We start from the raw sequence: 21,261 nt of genomic DNA on the forward strand, positions 1-21,261 counted from the left end.
CTTTGCTTTGCTTTGCTTTGCTTTGCTTTGCTTTACTTTACTTTAACTGTAGTGTGGTAATTAATTGTCAATTGATATTAATTGGTTACAGCGCTCCTATTTGATTAAAATGATAAAAATTTCACAATCGTGTCCTGCGATTGGCTAGCGGCCAGTTCAGGGTGTACCCTGCCTCTCATCCAAAGTCAGCAGTTGTTTAAAATGGGAAAAATACATACAGCGTTCAAGTGGGATTTAAGACCAGCCTGAATGTCCAGTGAAACGGCAACAAAGAGTGAATATGACTTGAGGGAGCATACGGTACATGCCGTCTCGTCTTCCTCTCGCAGCGATTGCTCGATATCGAGAGGAATACTTCACCCGGAAGAAATCATTTTAAAAAAAAAGCAAGGACGATCTTCTCCCTGAGCAGGCCACATCCTTGCTGCCCGGTCTTGCTCTGTCCACTCACGCCTGAGCTGGTGGTGTCTAGTGGATTGCTCTCGAGGGGGAGTGTATTTGTTTTGCTTTGTAAAAGATGTGTTTGGAATGGAAGGTTCCAGAAGGAGAAATAATGCATGTTTGTGTTTTGCTGTCCTTCAAATGTTCCTTCAAATTCAGGGCCTCCTATATGTGTGTATGTACAGTACATGTATTTACTAAACACTTATATGCTCGGACTACGTTAAAAAGTCATAGCATTTCAGTATGTGGAATCAAACTATGGTATGGATTGAGTAAGGAAATCAAACAATGCACAACGATGAGCCAATTCAAGAAACAATACAAGCAGTTGATGTTTGCTAAATACAAGGATGAAGAGTCTTGAACCAGTCATGATGTGCTATATATATCACTATATTGACACTTACTATGGTACCCATTATGTCATTGGATGGTCATATCACCTTGTACTTCTGTACGTGACAAAAAAAAACTTACACTATATTAGGAAAGCAGGAAGTGAACAAATGTAACAGTTACTGATTGTAAAAGTACCAGATGGAGGGTAAGGATTTAATAAGCTTTGCTTCTTCCTAGGCGGCACGGCGGTCGAGTGGTTAGCGCGCAGACCTCACAGTTAGGAGACCAGGGTTCAATTCCACCCTCAGCCATCTCTGTGTGGAGTTTGCATGTTCTCCCTGTGCATGCGTGGGTTTTCTCCGGGGACTCCGGTTTCCTCCCACATTCCAAAAACATGCTAGGTTAATTGGCGACTCCAAATTGTCCATAGGTATGAATATGAGTGTGAATGGTTGTTTGTCTGTAGTATGTGCCCTGTGATTGGCTGGCCACCAGTCCAGGGTGTATCCCGCCTCTCGCCCAAAGACAGCTGGGATAGGCTCCAGCACCCCCTGCGACTGCGGTAGAAAATGAATGAATGAAAAAAAAAACTTAAACTATATTTGGAAAGCAGGAAGTGAACAAATGTAACAGTTACTGATTGTAAAAGTACCAGATGGAGGGGTAGGATTTAATAAGCTTTGCTTCTTCCTACTCCTTTTGGACATGTGGAACTGTGAACTGATTATGTGATGCATTCAATTGTAATCTGATGCATGTTCAAATGAAATAAAACCATTACCATTACTATATGCAGCACGTCTCATATCTTATATGTGCTTGTGCATACGTCTAGCATCACACTCCCTGTCATGTATACACACACACACACACACACACAGCTAAATAAACACGACGGTCTGCCTTGCCTTACTTCCTGCATATAACATGAGTCCAACGTGCACCCTGTTCACTTATTCATCCCTCAGCCACCTCCAGCCTGCGCTAACCTGAAACGACAGCTGCCGACCTGCCTTGCCCTTAGAGGAAGAGAGCGCTCGGGACGGAACGGATCGATGATGAGTCCAGTGTTTTTTTATATTTAGACAGGCTGAGACAAAACACAACAAATCTCAGTGTTCTTCTACTTTCTGAAGCATAATAATCCTATGTGGGCTTTATGCTCATATTACCCAATTTACTAGACATGCTACGACTAAATAAGCCATTTTAGACCTAAATACAACTCCGGCTTTTGTGTGTGTCACATAAAATGTGTTCCCTATGGGACAGATTTATATAGGACAGGAAGTGAAGTGACTTAGGTGGTAGCCTTTGTTATTATTGTAATTATTAGATATTATTTATCATTTAAACCTGCAATAAAAGGCTGCACGGTGCATGAGTGGTTGGTGCGCAGGCCTCACCACTCAGGAGAACCAGGTATGATTCCACCCTCGGCCATCTCTGTGTGGAGTTAGCATGTTTTCCCCGTGCATGCGTGGGTTTTTTCCCGGGTACTCCGGTTTCCTCCCACATTCCAAAAACATGCTAGGTTAATTGGCGCCTCCAAATTGTCCATAGGTATGAATGTGAGTGTGAATGGTTGTTTGTCTATATGTGCCCTGTGATTGGCTGGCAACCAGTCCAGGGTGTACCCCGCCTCTCGCCTTAAGACAGCTGTGATAGGCTCCAGCACCCCCGTGGTAGAAAATGAATGAATGAACCTGCAATAAACGCCTGTTCTGGTGATAATGCTGACAATTACTGACATCTAGTGGCCAATGTAGACTACTACATTCATTATTAGAATGCCTCTTCTGCCTTGCATTGTATTGTAGTTCATCCCGTTAGTTATTATTATCTGGACAAAGGAGGTTTGAGAGAAATATGCATTTTGTGTACATAGAAAAGGTTTTAAATGTTTGAGTATTTTTTAAAAGTGATGAAATACTGCATGTGGTTATATGAACGGGGGTGGAGGAGCGGGAGGGGAGGGGTGGCGAGTGTTGGGGTTGTAAGATGCCAGTTACTTTACAGCATGTCTGACAGCCATCATATGATCCTGAGACAGCGTGACAGCTGTCTTCACACCCATCCCTCACTCTCCACACACACACACATGCACATACAGTATACAGAGCGAATGGCAGCTTTGATAGAGCAGCTCCACGCACCGACAGGAAGCAGGCCAGAGGATGCAGGATTGAGAAATATGGACAGAGGTTAGCATGGAGTGACCGGAGGCAAGACAGGAGACAGATACGCAGATGGACAAGACACCAAAGGGCTGGTGGGGATGTCAAAAGTCAGGTGACAGTCAGAAGGGGGGGGGGGCGCTTTGTAAAACAGGACATATGGAGAGGAGTTATTCAAGTCTTTTATAACTCGTTTGAATTTGGGTGGGGAAAAGTGTGTGAAATATATTGTTTCCCCCCTTCCTGATTTCTTATTTTATACATTTTTGTCACACTTACATGTTAAATTATTTTTAAGGTCATGCCACAGCATTTTAATAGGATTCAGGTCAGGACTTTGAGGTGGACTTGCTGTTGTGTTTTGGGCCATTGTCCCAAGTTTCAGGTTCCATGAAAACAGGTTTCAGTTTGAGGTCACCATCAGTTGACCGGATATTCTCCTTCAGGATTTTTGGGGTAGACAACAGAATTCATGGTTCTATTTATCACAGCAAGTCTTCCAGGACCTGAAACAGCAAAACAGCCTAAAACCATCACACTACCACCACCATATTTTACCGTCGGTATGATCTTTTTCTGAAATGCAGCGTTATCACAAACCACAGAGTATTTTACCAAAGGTCTTAGGGATCATCAAGATATTTTCTGGTCAAATTGAGCCTCAATACATTTCGTTCAGCAGTGTTTTTTGTCTTGGAACCTGTTTTTTGCCCAGTGTCTTTCTTATGGTGGACATGAACACTGACCTTAACTGGGGCAAGTGAGGGTTGTAGTTATTTGGATGTTGTTTTGGGGTCTTTTGTGACCTCTTGGATGAGTCGTCATCTTGGACCTGGACTATTACACTCTCTGTTTATACTTAAATGTCACATGTTACCCTCTGGATATCAATTGCAGCCTGGTTATTCTAGAAGAGGGATTCCCCCATCTGCGGTCCCTTATCAAGGGTTATTTTTCCCTAATGGGTTTTGAGATTTTCCTTGCCCTGATGGGGGTTCAGATCGGGGATGTTGTCTATTGTCTAACTTGACTTGACTTGACTTGACTTGACTTGACTTGACTTGACTTGACTTGACATGACTTGACTTGACTTGACTTGACTTGACTTGACTTGACTTGAATTGAATTGATTTGACCTGACTTGACTTGACATGACATGACATGACATGACATGACATGACATGACATGACATGACATGACTTGACATGACTTGACTTGACTTGACTTGACTTGACTTGACTTGACTTGACTTGACTTGAATTGACTTGACTTGAATTGACTTGAATTGACTTGAATTGACTTGACTTGACCTGAATTGAATTGGCTTGTCTTGACTTGAAATGACTTTAAATGACTTGACTTGACATGACTTGAATTGGCTTGTCTTGCATTGACTTGGCTTGAATAGAATAGAATTGAATTGAATTGAATTGACTTGACTTGAATTGAGTCAACTTGAATTGATTTGACTTGACTAGTTGTTGTTGCGCTCTTGGGGTCATTTTGGTTGGCTGGCCACTCCTGAGAAGGTTCACCACTCTTCCATGTTTTCGCCGTTTGTAGATAATGGCTCTTACTGTGGTTTGCTGGAGTCCCAAACCTTTTGGAAATGTCTTTATAACCTTTTCCAGATTAATAAATCTCAATTAATTTCAGTTAAATTATGTATAAACAGGTGGGGCCATCACTTTTTCACACAGGGCCATATAGGCTTCATAATAAAATGTTTCTGCATTTAGAGTCAGTGACTAATATTTAAATTTGTTACATGATCTGAAATATTTAAGTTTGTAAACACTTTTTCACACACTGTATGTGTATCACACCAATAAACAGAGGCCATTGACATCCATTAATCTAACTGACTTGTAGCAATAAGCTCCCACAAAGCTGATGTTGCCTCTTGCAGCCTTCACCACTTCTTCACAAGTTCCTGCTGCCTCATCACCCTGCAGACTTATTCCGGTTTCGGGGTCGCCAAAAATTGTTGAGGCGCCTTCATCGGAGCGCGATGGCGAGAGGTGTCCTTTTCATCGCTCCCTAATGCGCCGAGACATCCATGACATTCCATACTCCGTACATCAATGTGCTCAAATGACACACATATGCTAACTAGCAGGGCACGATGAGACAATAGGATGTGATTTGTGTGAATTATTCCTTCTTTTCTTGTACTCGGTGTGTCAGTTGTGATGATGACACGCGTATTGTTGACATTAGTTAGTCATCTATACTCTCGTTTGGGTTTGGATTTCCTCGTCTAGTCACGGCATCGTGACAATGTGTCTAACAGTAAAACGTGATTACAGCCGACGGTTGTGGAATCTTGCGGTTAAAAATTGAATAAAACCCCACGTTCAGACAACGACCTCGCTGTGCTCGGGGGTGGGTGGGGGGGGGGGGATGGGGGGGATCTCACTGTAGGCCTTTTCCCATAGCAGAGGTGATGTGTCCTGATGCACTAATGTCAACATCACAGCCAGGGCCCCGGCGCTGTCAAACACGCTAACGCACAACCTTTTCTCCTGGACGCTAACGCGGCTAGAGTGTGTGATTATTTGGGCGCCCCCACCTCCACTTCCAAAAATGCCTAAACCTCCCTCTGATCCTCCTCGATGTTTGACACCATTACCCTATTGTGAGGCTATACACATTTCTTCCTAGTATATGATTTTTATTTTGTATATAATTTCATACTTTCACGTTTTTACCTCACCAAATATAAATACAATTTATTCAAACATAAACAATATGTTTACACTAGTCAAAGATCATCTATATGACAGGGAGGCTCTGCTGTTTTTGAGGATCTATTGCAAAAACGCTAGTTCAAGATCCTCCATATGACAGGGGAACTTGTTGTTTTTATTGCTCAACTTCCAAAATCCTCTTCAAAGATCCTCTATATGACAGGAAGGCTGTGCTGTTTTTGAGGATCTACTGCAAAAACACTAGAGAAGTGGTGATGCAGCTACCTGGGGTCCCCAATGTGATGTGTTTTTTTCATGTCGTCCACAATTCCGAGCATCCTTGAGTCCAAGATCCTCTATATGAGAAGAGTGCTCTGCTTTTTTAAAGGTGATGATGATGATGCAATTAAAAAAAATACCAGGTCATGACAGGAGCGATCAGAATCTACTCCAAAAAATGTGAGTCAAAGATCCTCTTTGTAAGAGGTGCACTCTGATGCTTTCAAGGACCTACTACAAACATGCTGGTCCAAGCAGGGGTGTATGGGAGGGTGGGGCGGATGGATTTCTGGCAGCAAGTCCACCCTGAGGTCCTGAGACCAAGATCCTCTATATGACAGGAGCACGCTGCTGTTTTTGAGGACCTATACTGCAAAAATTTAACACATACAGTATATTCTCTTTATGACAGGGGAGCTCTGCTGTTGTTAAGAACCTACTGCAAACATACTAGTCCAAGATCTTCTCCACGACAGGAATGCTCTGCTGTTTTTGAGGACCTATACTGCAAAAATACAACACAGTGTATTCTCTTTATGACAGGAGAACTCTGCTGTTGTTAAGAACCTACTGCAAACATACTATTCCAAGATCTTCTCCACAACAGGAATTCTCTGCTGTTTTTGAGGACCTATACTGCAAAAATGCAATACAGTATATTCTCTTTATGACAGGGGAGCTTTGCTGTTTTTGAGGAACCTATACTCCAAAAAATGCAACACATACAGTATATTCTCTTTATGACAGGAGAGCTCTGCTGTTGTTAAGAACCTACTGCAAGCATACTAGTCCAAGATCTTCTCCACGACAGGAGTGCTCTGCTGTTTTTGAGGACCTATACTCCAAAAAATGCAATACATACAGTATATTCCCTTTATGACAGGAGAGCTCTGCTGTTTTTGAGGACCTAGTATACTGCAAAAATGCAGTAAAAAAACAGTATATTCTCTTTATGACAAGGGAGCTCTGCTGTTTTTAAGAATCTACTGGAAAAACCTTAGTAAAATACCCTCTGTATAACTGGAACAGATTGCTGTTTTTAAGGACCATGTTGCAAAACTGCTGGTCAAAGATCCATTAAATGACCCGAGCACTCTGCTGTTTTTAAGGACCTACTGCAAAAATGCAATACAGTATATTCTCTTTATGACAGGGGAGCTTTGCTGTTTTTGAGGACCGATACTCCAAAAAATGCAATACATCTAGTATAATCTCTTTATGACAGGAGAGCTCTGCTGTTGTTAAGAACCTACTGCAAACATGCTAGTCCAAGATCTTCTCCATGACAGGAATGCTCTGCTGTTTTTGAGGACCTATATTGCAAAAATGCAGTAAAAAACAGTATATTCTCTTTATGACAAGGGAGCTCTGCTGTTTTTAAGAATCTACTGGAAAATCTTAGTTAAATACCCTCTGTAATACTGGAACAGATTGCTGTTTTTAAGGAGATCTATCTATCAAAGATCTATTATATGACCCGAGCACTCAATGTCCCAGCAGACACAGTGCAACAGTGCAACATATCACAGCACACCCGTCTGCAGCGTTTTAGCGATTTAGAGCATCAAGCCCAGTTGCCGGTAGCAGGAAACTGTGATCTTCACACATATCCTCCGCTCACCGAGGGCCAACCAACACACCCGCTTGACTATATGCCGCCATCACATTCTCACTTCCTGATGTGGAAAGACAAGACACCAATCCTCTGGGACACTTTTCTCTCTTTTGCTTCATCCTCCGAGCCTCCTACCTCTTCCTGCTAGCCTGGATGCTCCCCTTTCTCGTGGGGATGGAGAGAGGCGGAGCCGAAGGTTATTGTAGGTGGGAGGCGACTGATACAGCGATACAGGTCTGCTCCTACGGGAATGCTGTGATGGAGATGGAAAGAAGGAAAGGAAAGAATAGAGAAGGGGAAGCATGCAGGAAAGGATTTTTTCCCCTCATCTTCACTCATGAGAAGATTAGGACTGACAATCGGACTGAAATAGACACAAAAAAGCAGGTATTTTTTACATGAAAACAGAGTTAATCCTCAAACTCATCCTGGGTAAGAAGAAGTTCTGCTTGGTAGTACAGGCCTCGGGAGCGATATAACCAGGAACGGCAGTGGCAGTATCACGTCAGATTAGGAATACTCCGGAAACAAGTGCAGAGAAGCTGCTGAAATACGACGCTAGTTACGAATCAGGGGGGGAAATCAAGGGGAAAGACTTAAGAGGAAACTGAACACAATCAGAAGGGAAATAACAGGAAGATGTCAAAACAAAACAAGACAAAAATTCATTCTTTTTTTACCGCTTTTCCTCACGAGGGTCGCGGGGGGTGCTGGAGCCTATCCCAGCTGTCTTCGGGCGAGAGGCGAGGTACACCCTGGACTGGTGGCCAGCCAATCAAAGGGCACATATAGACAAACAACCATTCACACTCACATTCATACCTATGGACAATTTGGAGTCGCCAATTAACCTAGCATGTTTTTGGAATGTAGGAGGAAACCCACGCATGCACGGGGAGAACATGCAAACTCCACACAGAGATGGCCGAGGGTGGAATTTAACCCTGGTCTCCTAGCTGTGAGGTCTGCGTGCTAACCACTCGACCGCCGTGACGCCCCAAGGCAAAATTCACTAAAATTTACTAAATTATAATAGGGCGGCATGGCGGTCAAGTGGTTAGCGCGCAGACCTCACAGCTAGGAGGACCAGGGTTCGATTCCACCCTCGGCCATCTCTGTGTCAGCTGGGATAGGCTCCAGCACCCCCGCGACCCTCATGAGGATAAGCGGTAGAAAATGAATGAATGAATGAAATGAATGAATAAACTTGAGAAGCCATAAAATTACCACTTCCACATGGGATGAGAGGATAACTTTTTTTCACTCTATCATGTCAGACATGCCATGACCTATTTCATGAGTTCAAGTAGTGTTATAATGAATGAATGAATGAATAATAATAATAATAATAATAATAATAATAAGGCTGCACGGCGGTCGAGTGGTTAGCGCGCAGACCTCACAGCTAGGAGATCCGAGTTCAATTCCACCCTCGGCCATCTCTGTGTGGAGTTTGCATGTTCTCCCCATGCATGCGTGGGTTTTCTCCGGGTACTCCGGTTTCCTCCCACATTCCAAAAACATGCTAGGTTAATTGGTGACTCCAAATTGTCCATAGGTATGCATGTGAGTGTGAATGGTTGTTTGTCTATATGTGCCCTGTGATTGGCTGGCCACCAGTCCAGGGTGTACCCCGCCTCTCGCCCAAAGACAGCTGGGATAGGCTCCAGCACTATCCAGCACTATGAATAATAGAAAGTCACAAAGATCACAATAAGGATTGAGAAATGTACGTATGTCAACACCGCCACTTTCCCAATGAAACCTTGCTCTGCATTAAATATAAAGTGCATTGTAAGTATACTGCAGCGTTGCCGTTACATATTGTACATACATTTTCTATGGTTTCCACGCAATTCCATACTAAAATTTCACCCGTGGATAAAAACTCTTACCTTATTTTTTTTTTTAACCGGCATAAAGTCTCACACCCGTAGTTTTAGCAAGTGTGGCACTTTAGCAGCAAGGTGAGTTCCCACAGGTCGCATTTCACAAGCTCAACCTGTGAAAAGTAGTTTTTTGGACACTTGCCACATTTGCTCTATTCGTTTGTGTTTTGCTTTTTATCAGTACATTTGAGTTGTGCACCACTACATCCAATATCATTCTGACTTTATTTCAAACATGCTAATCAAAGTGTTTGCCCTTGAGCAATTCAACATGTCCAAAAATGAATAGAAAGACCCCTTTCTTAAAATGTAACTGATCGTTTGAGTGCCTATACGTGAAACCTTTTCGGTATCGGCTTCTCCTTCAGGTCACTGAGAGGCTAGCGCTCCATCTACCTCTACACGCTTTTGCTTACACTCACATGCATACGTGATTCAGATGCATGATCAAGGAAGCATGGCAACTTGTTTATTTGTCTACCAAGTGACCCGTAAAGATTGTCGATTAAAGGAAGGAGGATGACTTCCTGCGAGGAGAAGAAAGGAAGAGAGGACAAAATAAAATGTAAATAATGGATCCAGAGGAGTAAATTATTGAAGGGGTGCATTGATGCTTTTGTGCACAGGAGAGCTAAGCAAGCATTCCAGGGTTCATTCATGAAAACAGACATACTACCAATACATTGATGCTTTCACTGGGTCTTTACCATGCATCTCTCAAGGTCATCTTCAAGGGGAACTGCATTCATAAACCTTATGTGAAACATGAACACATATTTATTTCCCTTTTCTGTGTGTTACAACATGAGAAAACAAGTTAATATGAGCTAGCTAACAATACACATCATTAGGATACACCTGAAATCTTTGAACAATAATTACAACATGATGAAATTTGGATGAAATATGTAAAGATTACCACACTGACCTGAATATAAGACAAAAAAAACGTGTCTTATTTTGTATTTGAGTGTATTCATACACGAAAACCGGCATGATGTGTTGTGTAATTTACTTCTTTAATGCAATCCATGAGTTGTAATGGTAATGGTAATGGTTTTATTTCATTTGAACATGCATCAGATTACAATTGAATGCATCCCATAATCAGTTCACAGTTCCACATGTCCAAAAGGAGTAGGAAGAAGCAAAGCTTATTAAATCCTACCCCTCCATCTGGTACTTTTACAATCAGTAACTGTTACATTTGTTCACTTCCTGCTTTCCAAATAGAATTTAAGGGTTTTTTTTAATTAATTTTTTTTTATTTTAATTTTTATAATTAAAATTTTAGATTTTTTGATTTTTGAGTTTTACATTTTTGGTCACGTACCAAAGTACGAGGTGATATGACCATCCAATAATGGGTACCATAGTAAGTATCAATATAGTGATATATATAGCACATCATGACTGGTTCAAGACTCTTCATCCTTGTATTTAGCAAACATCAACTGCTTGTATTGTTTCTTGAATTGGCTCATCGTTGTGCATTGTTTGATTTCCTTACTCAATCCATTCCATAGTTTGATTCCACATACTGAAATGCTATGGCTTTTTAACGTAGTCCTAGCATATAAGTGTTTCAAATGTACTTCTTCCCTGAGATCATATTTCTCCTCTCTTGTAGAGAAGTATTGGATTACATTTTTAGGTAATTGTTTGTTTTTAGCCTTTTGCATTATTTTAGCTGTTTGAAGATGAACTGTATCAGAAAGTTTTTGTGAGTATTTGTGAGTCAGTACAGTACTTACTCTGCTACCCGCCAGTAACTGAGCTTGTGGATCCAGTGTTGTTCCACTAAGATATGATGTCACAGGACATGTCAGGGTGGGAGAAAAGACACACGAGAAGACAGCAGACTGCTGGCACGCAGCAGCCAGGGGCGGCATGGCACCCGCCAACCTTCAGACCCCCTTCCGTCATCCCTCCTTCATCCCCCCCACAGGGTATGTTAGGCGGCACGGGGACCCTTTAGCCTGGTGAGGGGTGGACAGCCATGTGACAAGTCTCCACCTGCGTGACCTTTAGCGTGGTTGACTCCCCCGCAGGAGACGATCACCTCAAAGCCAACAGCCCCGTGGGAGATGTGGACGTACTGCGGAGCCAAAAAGACATCTATGAAAATAGACGGATGTGCATGGATGCAATAAGTTTAGTGAACACTTAAATCACTCGCATTGTACATAGAATATATAAAGCACGTACAGTATGAAATACTCACGGAATACAAGATTATCTACAAGAATTAAATGAAACAGGAAGAGAAAAATTCCTCCCTGTTGCTTATTGGGAGCAGGAAATAGAAAATACAAAAAGACAGCCTTCTCCTGAATCACCATAAGGCCCACTGGGATATTTATTCTTGTATTCCAGCCAATAACAAGACCATGGTGCTTAGTTTTTACTGTGCATCTCTTTCAACATGCTCAAGGATATGATCTTTATCCTTAATAATGGTTGCGACATTCAAACAGTTAAGAGCAAAAGTGGGTGTTTCTCCTCTGATGTTCATTTTTACTCCCATGGAGGACAAGCGATATGAAAGTGACACATAGTAATGAGTAGTGCAGTTCAACACCAGCACAATAGTAAATTGAATTATTTCCCCTCAAAATAAATTATTTTTAACGCATTTTATACACTACAATGTACTCGCCAATTGACTTTTTTAAAGGGTGACGTTGTCACTTTAAGATGACGTCATCAGTATCCAACATGGCGACTCAGTGATACCTACTTCACCACGCACACTAAACGCTTCGACTAATACAAGTGAGTGAACTATAGCTATATAACACTTTAAGTAATAAATAAGGCCGTTGTTAAACGTTTTAAAACGGGTTTACCTATTTATTCGGATACACTTGTGTGTATAACTAACGTACATATATATCTAGCTTTGCTGTGTAGCATGTCATGCTAACAAGTGTCTTGTTTACATCTCAGGTTTCCGGTCAAAACTCCTTCATCCAACAATGAATCCAATAATGAGCCGTACGCTACCTACGTCCGTAAGGAGTCTACTGACAGACATCGGTCCAAAAGACGAGTCTGATGACACACAGGATGCCCCGTCAGTCATCAAGGAGGGAATACTGCTTCCATTAGCAGGGTGCGCTTCCAGGGAAGAAGACTTTCTCACCCCTGTTCAGAACCACGAAGCTGATGGGAAGAAAATAAAGACTGGCGCAATGTGCATGTTGTGTAACTGCAAACCAGCATGCTACACATGTCCCAGGTGCAACTTGAGCTACTGTGGTGTGGCTTGCTACAGAAGCCCTGGGCACTCCTTGTGTTCTGAGGAGTTCTACAAAGAGTCTGTTCTCCAGGAGCTGAAGAACATGGGAAAAACAGAGCATGAGGGGAAGGAGAAAATGCTGCAGATTCTTCTTGAACTAAGGCAAAAAGCGGAAATGACAGACGGTGGAATGGGAAGTGTATTAAGAGAAGCCGGCATGGTGCGGGAAAAAGAGGAGGGGAACATTGAAGCTATGGAGCTCCTATCCAGATTAGCCGAGCTTCAGGAGTCGAGAGCAGGAGATGCATCGGAGATTGAGGCCATTATGAGAAAACTGGAAGAGCTCGGAGGACAGGAAGGAGGTGAGGAACCAACAGAAGGTGTAGCTGAGCATCTATCAGAGCTGGACCTTGACCAACTCTCTGAAGAGGAGCTGTGGGCGCTTCTTGACAGCCAGGAGAAAGAGAAATTCATGGGTCTGCTTAAGGGTGGCGCTCTTGGTGGGTTGATCCCTGTGTGGAGGCCTTGGTGGGAGGAGCATGAGGTTGGAGGGAGAGCACTGGTGGAGGTGCTGGAGGAGGAGGTGAACAAGCAGGACAATTACGACGCATCACCACTAGAGGAGGTTCAGAATCAAGACAAAAAAGTGAAAAAGACTAAAAAGGAGGCAATCGCCAACAGAGGAAGCTCGGCAGTCTCAAGTGTGCCTTTGATTTCTTCCAAAATACCCAAACTGACATCTTTATGTCCGAATCCATCTCCGCTGGTGTGCTACGGTTTAGTCAATACTCTTTATTGCTACAGTTTCACTTTACAGCTCCTTAATGGTGACGTCGACTCACTGCTATATGAATTTTGTGATATGATGCTCTCCTTGTCTGATGCGCTGAGTTCCGCCAAGGTTTTCACCTCCATCCAAGAGGCCGTACACTGCGGAGAGACGCTCATTTTGGGAGGTGGCTACCTTGACAAAGAAGAGTCCCGTGCCACAGACTGGGCGATGGAAGGCGCGGCTCACATCCTGACCGGACGAGATAACAAGGATGCTACAGGTTACACCTTGGCGGCGTTGAGCCAGCTTCGATCGGCACTCTCCAAAGCCAGAGCGGCGCTTTCTAAAGATGGCGAAGAAAACAAAAGGAGACAGAAATACTTCCTGGCTTCAAAGAAGTGTGAATTCTTCCAAGCCTGGACGCTGGATAATTCTAACCAGACCCGCAGACTGGCTTTGGAGCTGTGGAATGAGCGCAGCAGGAGAGAGAGAAGCAGGGAGAGTATGGAGAAAACAAAGACACTCGTTGAGCAGAGCGTTAAGAAAGACAAGAGGAAAGGGAATAGAAAGTTGATCCAAGAATTGAACTGACTGAAGTCCATATTGTAATTGCTCAATACTGTTGTATTAATCATGTGGTTGATGCACTTAACTGTCCAACCATCTTATTCCTGTGTATTCCTGTGTAATATTCAGAGGATATCATGTACCCTATAACATTATGACTGTGATATTTACTCCTCATTGTATTAATAATGTCAGCTATTTTTGTCAGGATTCAAATTTTATAAGGCTGCTGTCGGTGACTGGTCATAAAATAAATTTTTTTGCAAACAATTTATTTTCCAATATGATTTTTTTCATATATGTTTTCCACAATAATACATGATCATTGTGTGAAAAAGGATTTTGAGCCTGACAACCATGTAATATTATATATATCAATACATTTACTAAATAAAGGGAATGAAATTATTTAAAAAATTTCCCCAAGTTTACATTTGATTAATTCACATTAGTTTGAAAAGCCATTTTTTAAATATAAAAATGCAAAGTTATTTTATTTAGTCAGTATTGCAATTCTGTAAGGCCTGATGTTGGTTACTACAAAAATACACTAGAGAAAAAAGAAAATCATTGTAAATAATAATCATTTGACATTGTGGGTTTTATATTTGTCACCTGATCAGCTGCTTTTGAGAGAGCCTAAAACAAAGCGGAAGCGCAGGGGGGCCGTGCTTTAACTGTTGCAGCCCCAAAACTGTGGAATAACCTGCCTCAGCATATCAGGCAGACCTCATTTGTCTGTTTTTAAATCCTATTTTAAGACCCACCTCTTCTCCTTGGCTTTTGACACTCAGTAGAGGTTGACTTCATTGATTTGGTTTTTATTTGATTGTAGTGTGTTTTATGTCACTTTTTTTTACATATTTTTTATTTTAATTTTGTTTGTATTTTACCCCATTGCCTTCATTTGTATTGTTCTTCTGTTCTGTTATCTACTACATTTTTATCTTGCTGTGCAGCACTGTGGAAATCTTGTGTTTGTATAAATCGTGCTCTATAAATAAAATGGATTGGATTGGCTTTGATGTCGTATTACGTCATATGAAAAGTCTCGCGGTACTTGGTCACATGGTACGGAAATCCTGTCGTTATTCACGCCTGCGACAGCAAACATGGCCGCGCTCTTGAGATCAGCCCGGTTACTTAAGTTTTCCCCTTTGGGCTTGCGACAAATCACGGGGACCAAAAGAACCGGACCGCCACTCAGTCGTCTGTACAGCGGAACTCTCGGTGTGAGGAGGACGGGAGTTTTGAGCCGACACAACCGCCCCAGCGTGGAGAACACCCCCAGGTATCGCGTAACCTGCTAGCTTAACATAGCCGCCATCCACGCGTTAGCCCGATGCGTAGTTGTCATTGAGGGTCAATGACAGACAGAAACACTGCTTAATGTAGCTTTTTAACAGTGTACAGCACTTTGAAATCTAGAGTTATATGCAATTATGCTGTTATGCGAAACCATCTTGTTATAAACGTGCTCACGTTCTTTAATGTAATAAGTGGCTCCATGGACTATTGGAATACATTGTGTAACAACAAGCCTTTTGTCATGTAGTATCATTATAACTGATGTTTAAGGGGGCATTTTATTTGCAATAATGCAACGCTAGACTGAATGTTGCACACATCTCAAAATGATGTTAATATTACAGTATTTTATTTGAATGCATCCTTATGTTTGTCACATTTAGCATTGCGTTATCCATCACAAACAATGACAATGTAAGATGAATGTCAGCTGAAGGTCAATGGAATATGCTTGTGATGTCCAACTCAAGGTCACAAAGATTTGCGCACCTTCATTGTTTGGCTTGTTTGTCGCACAACTAAGAGATGATATACAGGTCAGACATTTGCAATTAAGTACATTTTTGCTACATTTGTTGTTGTCTTCCCCCAAGCAGTCACGCCTGGCCACATGCAACAGTTTGTGTGCACCACTTTTCGGTCGCCACAGAGAAAAAGGATGAAATCAGCGTTGTGGTGCGGTCCAAGCAGGCCCAAAACTTTGACTGGGCTTTGTCCAAGTTGGACAGCTCCGTGAGGAGGACGGGTCGCATCACCAAGACCCTGCTGCTGCGCATCTTCCATGATGTCTGCAGGACAGGTAGAAACACCGTGAATCTACACTCACTCGTCACTTGATTAAGCACACCGGTATAGTAACCGATAATAATCACTAGTCACAAATAACCCTCCGTTATTTTCAGGGTATCCCAGTGGTAACCAGGCCTTGCTGCTGTTGCGTAGCTGTGGTGCCCTGCTGCCAGAAATGGGCCTGCAGGAGCGCACCGAGCTGGCTCACCGCATCTGGGAGAGGCTGCAGGAACTTGGTGAGAAAAATGCCACACACTTGTTTCTTGTTGGGAAGCACTTGCAAAAGTAAAAGAGTTGTCTTCTTGTTCTGTCCTCCCAAGGTGCACAGTATGATGTAAGTCACTACAACGCCCTGCTGAAGGTGTACCTGCAGAATGAGTTTAATTTCTCGCCTATGGACTTCCTGGCCAAGATGGAGGCTGCAAATGTCCAGCCAAATAGAGTAAGACCAAGAAACCACATATTCATCTGCTACATATATTGTGCAATTTTTACAGCTTTTTGTGCACCTAATTTTAATTAAATTCGGTCTTTTTAGGTTACCTACCAGAGGCTCATTGCTGCTTACTGCCAAAATGGAGACATAGAAGGCGCCAGGTAAGCAAACTCATTACTCTATACTGAATTTGAGTGCAAAAACAATAAATAAACAAAACAAGCTAGAGTTTAACATGCTTGAATGTCATACAAGTGTTAAAATAATAATAGTCTTAATGACCAACGGTGGTACAATTTCACATGTTTACAGTCTAAAAATAGCAAACATTTACTTTGTTAGTTGTTGTTGTTGTTGATAGTTTGTCTGTCATCATCTGATTTTTTTCTTTTGCACACTCAATTTGATGTTCAAATCCCCCCCCCCCCCCCCCCCCCCCCCCCACAAAAAAATTTTCTTTTAGCGCCATTCTGGGGTTCATGAAGACCAAAGACCTCCCCATCACTGAAGCCGTTTTCAACGCCCTGGTAACAGGCCACGCTCGCTCTGGGTGAGCACTTGAGTGACTGCTTAATGCACACATGCTATCACACATAGTCTAATCAATACATAATAAATATAATATTTGTGTTACAGCGACATAGAAAGCGCAAAGAACATCTTGTCGGTAATGCGGGGAGCTGGAATCGACCCTGGTCCTGATACTTATGTTTCCCTGTTGAATGGCTATGCTGAGAAGGGAGACTTAGCCAGTCTGAAGAAGGTATGTGTTCATTAAGTTCATTAAATTCCCCTGAAATATTCACCCTATTAATTGATGCGTCTCCACGTCAGACTCTCGAGGAGGCGGAGAGTGCCGACTTCAGTCTGGTGGACCGAGACATCATGCAGGTGATCTTCACTCTGGCCAAGGCTGGACACCAGCAGCATGTCCCGGAAATAATGGAGCACCTGAGGCAGGACAGGGGCTACATTCCAGGTGCACACGCATTATATGATGACTGTGTGTTTATTATTATAATCAGCTATGCGGAAGTGTCAAGTTTCTGAGTATGCTTCCAGTCACAATATACAAAGCTTCAAAACAAGCGAGGTGAACACAAGTTAATATAGGACTGGAATTACTGGATTGGAGGAGCACATGCATCATCTTGTACTGCATACATATCACGTACTGTCACTTTAAATGTACGTGGAGTCGGAACTACAGCAGACAGAAGCATGATTGTCGCATTAGCCTAAGCCTAGCATTAGCCTAAGCGAGTTCAGCTGCACTTCTTCCAAATTTGATTGTTGTTGTTGATTTAGTTGTTTCCTTTGCAGATGCAATGAACTTGTGTCTGAGCCTCGTGACTCAGGGTCTTGACGAAACGGCTTTCACCATCCTGAGAACTTTTTCAACGTTGCAATCGGAAGACTACTATGGCGACTCGGACAACCTGGGAAGCTTCTTTCTGAGACACTGTATCAACATGGACACGGTACGTCACATGGGGCGGTTCTAATTAATTGGTGCCGTTTGAATTATGTTTTTGACTGAAATCTCTTGGATGAAACTTTCTTTTAGCTAATACAGTAAACCTCGGATATATCGGATTCAATTGTTCCCACTGGTTTTGTCCGATATAAGCGAAATCCATTATATGCGTATACCGGAAAATGTCCGTTTTACGCATATATCGGATTTATATCCGGTATATGCGTAAATCGGATTTTATCCATTATAAAAAGGCACTTCCTTGACTATGTTTCCAATGTACCTGGACTGGGCAATGAAAAGAGACGTAAGGTAATGAGAATTTAACTTTATTGGACTCTGAGCATAACAAATTGTTAATTAAGCTAGGCCCTGTTACACCCGTCAGGCCTACGTTATTTCCAATAGTGAGGTTAAGATCTCATTCACTGCTGTGCTAGTATTATTGACGTCACTCACTTTTATATTTGTCCTAAATCTGGAGCCAGGAGAAAGACAATAGCCAGTGACATCAACAAGATTAGCATAACGATGCGGCCATCCGATATATGCGAGGGAAATTTAATGGAAATGCATTGGAACGGGACCGGAGATTTTGTCCGAAATAGGCGAAATCCGTTATTAAAAAATCCGATATATGCAATGAATTTTTATTGGAAATGCATTACAGAAAAATTGGTTCTTTTTTATCTGTCCGTTGTGAGCGAATTTCCGATATATCCGAGGTTTACTGTAGAATCCTTAATGGTCGCCGCTCATATGTTTCAGGGCTCAGAAGTCTGCATTCTCAGATTATGCTCTTGTCGCTTGCCATCTCGTGACTTATTTTGCGTTTGTTTTGTGCGTCACAGCCACTGGAAAAGATCGGTCGCTACTGCGCAGAGCTGCAGGACTCCAAAATGCACACGACGCCACTAAACTTTGTTTTATCGTGCGCTCTGGAGGCCAAGAAAACAGGTACGCCTCGTTTGTGGCGGCGCCGTTTGACGCAAAAAGTTTCCTAGCGCCAGCCATACCAGACTGAATTTTTTTATTTATTTATTTTGTATTTCTTCGTGCAGATGTGTCTTTTGAAGTGATGAAGATGATGCAGGAGCAGAATTTACCCATCAGACCTCACTACTTCTGGCCACTGCTGACTCAGCATGTGAAGGACAACAACGTGGCTGGTATATACACACACACACACACACACACACGTATATCAGTACTCTTAAAAAAATATGTATCAACTTTTTTTTTTTGTGTACATGTACCATATCATACTGTATTATAACGCTATCATTTTAAAAGGTGAGTTGTCATACAGAGATTGTAGTAGTAGCAGTGGCAACCTGCCTACCAGTTATTGGTACGTCCCATCTGCAAAGCAACGTTTTTTACACCGTGCAGAATATTTGCCCTTCGTGTGTTATTTTTTGCATTGGGGAGGGGGGGATTATGACCTCAGCTACTATTTTGTGAGCAGAAAGAGCTTTTAAAAGAGCGCTCCGCCTGAATTATTAATGTCCCTACGACCCAACTGGGGCAGATTTCATTGTACCAGGGCGGCCAAGGGCAAAGAGGTTTGATCCCCTCCACACCCCCAACCGCCCCCCCTTGTTCCCTGCGTGAGGGCATTTGAGCGAAAGGACATGAAACAAACACGCACAAACCTTTCTGGGCGAATGGATGGCAAACTTTTATAGTCGAGCCTAACTTCCTGCTCAACAAACACAAACACACATTCCCCAAAATACACTCTGACTTTCAGGAAATGCTCTTCGACATGAATGGCAAATCTACTGATATTACTACAAGGGCACCCTTCATAGTACCCACCATCCTATACACAGGGAAGCAGATACAGTACTGTATGTAGTATTTATCGATGGATACAGTATTAGTTAAACATCATAATGACTGTGTATGTTTACATCCACAATTCTTTGCATGTTTACTTCCACTGTAAACCATTTTACCTTTTTAATGCTCCAATTGTAGAAGGTTTATTTACCTAAACGGCTATTTTAACTTCTTCCCATAATGCATTATTCCCGGCAGAGCAGTTAATTGGCTCTGCCGGCCCACCAGAGGGAGCTCGGCTAGTTTTGGTTACGTCGACACGAGTCGCCCCATTGGAGGCATTCAAAACGAGTTCCACTATAATTGCATCAGGAGGTTGCCTACAGCCGCAGCTGGTTACGCTAATGTTTTTGACAATTGGTGTTAATCGAGGCGTTTACAGGAATGTCAGGATTGCCAGGGCGTGGGCTAACTAGTAAACTTGACCTGCATTTGGAGGAGTTACATTTTAGTTGTTAGCCTTTTTCCTCTTTAATTTAATTTAGTTGAATATTTTTGCTAATGACAGGTGATGCTCATCCTGTCCATTCACGGATTCATGACTCTTTTTGGATGGCTCTGTTCTTTGTTCACCACTCACTTTGTAACAATGTTAACAGCTTGCTAATTTTTTTTTCGAGGAATAAAGGTATTCAGTACATTGCCTTTAAAAGTGGGGGTAGAAGAAGATGGCGGAGAATGGTTTCAGTGACAGATAGCTGATATTTGGAGACTTGTCAGAATTCACAACTTGTTAGCGGATGAGCTGTCAAATGCGTCGTTCGGCGGCGGCTTGGCTTTTAAGTGCTTTATTTATGCCAAACGCCCCGCTCTCCTCTCTTTGGGGTTTTTTACAGCGATTAATAAATGATGCATTTTTGCCCCTGTCAGTTAATTGACATCATTTGAGCTGGCAGGGAGGAGGAAGCGCCGTATCCGGTGCGGCGGTGGCAGCGCTGCAGGTTGACTCCTCTTGCGCGGTCGAGGCGGCTTCTCAGTTTGAGCGGTGAGATGCTTTAGCGCCTGACTTGGCAGCTTGGAAGGGGGGGGGGGAGAAAAAAAAAAGAAAAAGGCATGACTTTAAAGCGCAGTCTGTTCTCGCCGCACATTCCCTAAGACACTGAGACATGGGCCGCGTCCATTTAGTCATCGCAGTGTAAAACGGAAGGAGGGAAAGTGGAGAAAGTTCTCTTTGATTGGCCTTAACCCTCATGAATGATGCAGCCTCTTCCCCTCCACTCGCTCCTGTGTGTGTCTGTGGACGGAGAGAGAGGGTGGCCTCACAGAGGAGGAGGGGGGGGGGGCGGTGCAGGTGATGTGACTGATGCGGAGTGACTTGATTTCATGTAAATGCAAGCGCTCTGAGGGAATTCACTTTGGATTACTCGCCCCACTGTGCACAGCCCATGAAAT

At 42.7% G+C, this 21,261-nt stretch overlaps 2 protein-coding genes across 3 annotated transcripts in view; both read left to right on the forward strand.

Annotated features, from left to right (window-relative positions):
- Positions 1 to 12,117: 12,117 nt before the first annotated feature.
- znhit2 (zinc finger, HIT-type containing 2) lies at positions 12,118 to 14,963 on the forward strand. Its single transcript, XM_058058564.1, has 2 exons — positions 12,118 to 12,209; positions 12,384 to 14,963. Exon 2 carries the CDS (start codon positions 12,413 to 12,415, stop codon positions 14,036 to 14,038), a length of 1,626 nt encoding a protein of 541 aa, XP_057914547.1. The 5' UTR covers positions 12,118 to 12,209; positions 12,384 to 12,412; the 3' UTR covers positions 14,039 to 14,963.
- Positions 14,964 to 15,069: 106 nt separating this feature from the next.
- lrpprc (leucine-rich pentatricopeptide repeat containing) overlaps positions 15,070 to 21,261 on the forward strand; it is a 62,306-nt gene continuing 56,114 nt past the window's right edge. The window contains exons 1-11 of one of the 2 annotated variants that reach the window (XM_058058058.1): positions 15,070 to 15,305; positions 15,916 to 16,121; positions 16,225 to 16,347; positions 16,432 to 16,553; positions 16,650 to 16,708; positions 17,011 to 17,097; positions 17,184 to 17,310; positions 17,382 to 17,526; positions 17,871 to 18,028; positions 18,876 to 18,981; positions 19,086 to 19,193. In XM_058058058.1, the coding sequence (XP_057914041.1) occupies positions 15,127 to 15,305; positions 15,916 to 16,121; positions 16,225 to 16,347; positions 16,432 to 16,553; positions 16,650 to 16,708; positions 17,011 to 17,097; positions 17,184 to 17,310; positions 17,382 to 17,526; positions 17,871 to 18,028; positions 18,876 to 18,981; positions 19,086 to 19,193 (1,420 nt within the window). In that variant the 5' untranslated portion in view covers positions 15,070 to 15,126. The remainder of the gene's footprint in view (positions 15,306 to 15,915; positions 16,122 to 16,224; positions 16,348 to 16,431; positions 16,554 to 16,649; positions 16,709 to 17,010; positions 17,098 to 17,183; positions 17,311 to 17,381; positions 17,527 to 17,870; positions 18,029 to 18,875; positions 18,982 to 19,085; positions 19,194 to 21,261) is intronic. The other variant, XM_058058059.1, reaches the window with a different exon arrangement.

The sequence above is a fragment of the Doryrhamphus excisus genome, chromosome 20 (assembly GCF_030265055.1).
Source record: "Doryrhamphus excisus isolate RoL2022-K1 chromosome 20, RoL_Dexc_1.0, whole genome shotgun sequence".
Taxonomy (NCBI): Eukaryota; Metazoa; Chordata; class Actinopteri; order Syngnathiformes; family Syngnathidae; genus Doryrhamphus; species Doryrhamphus excisus.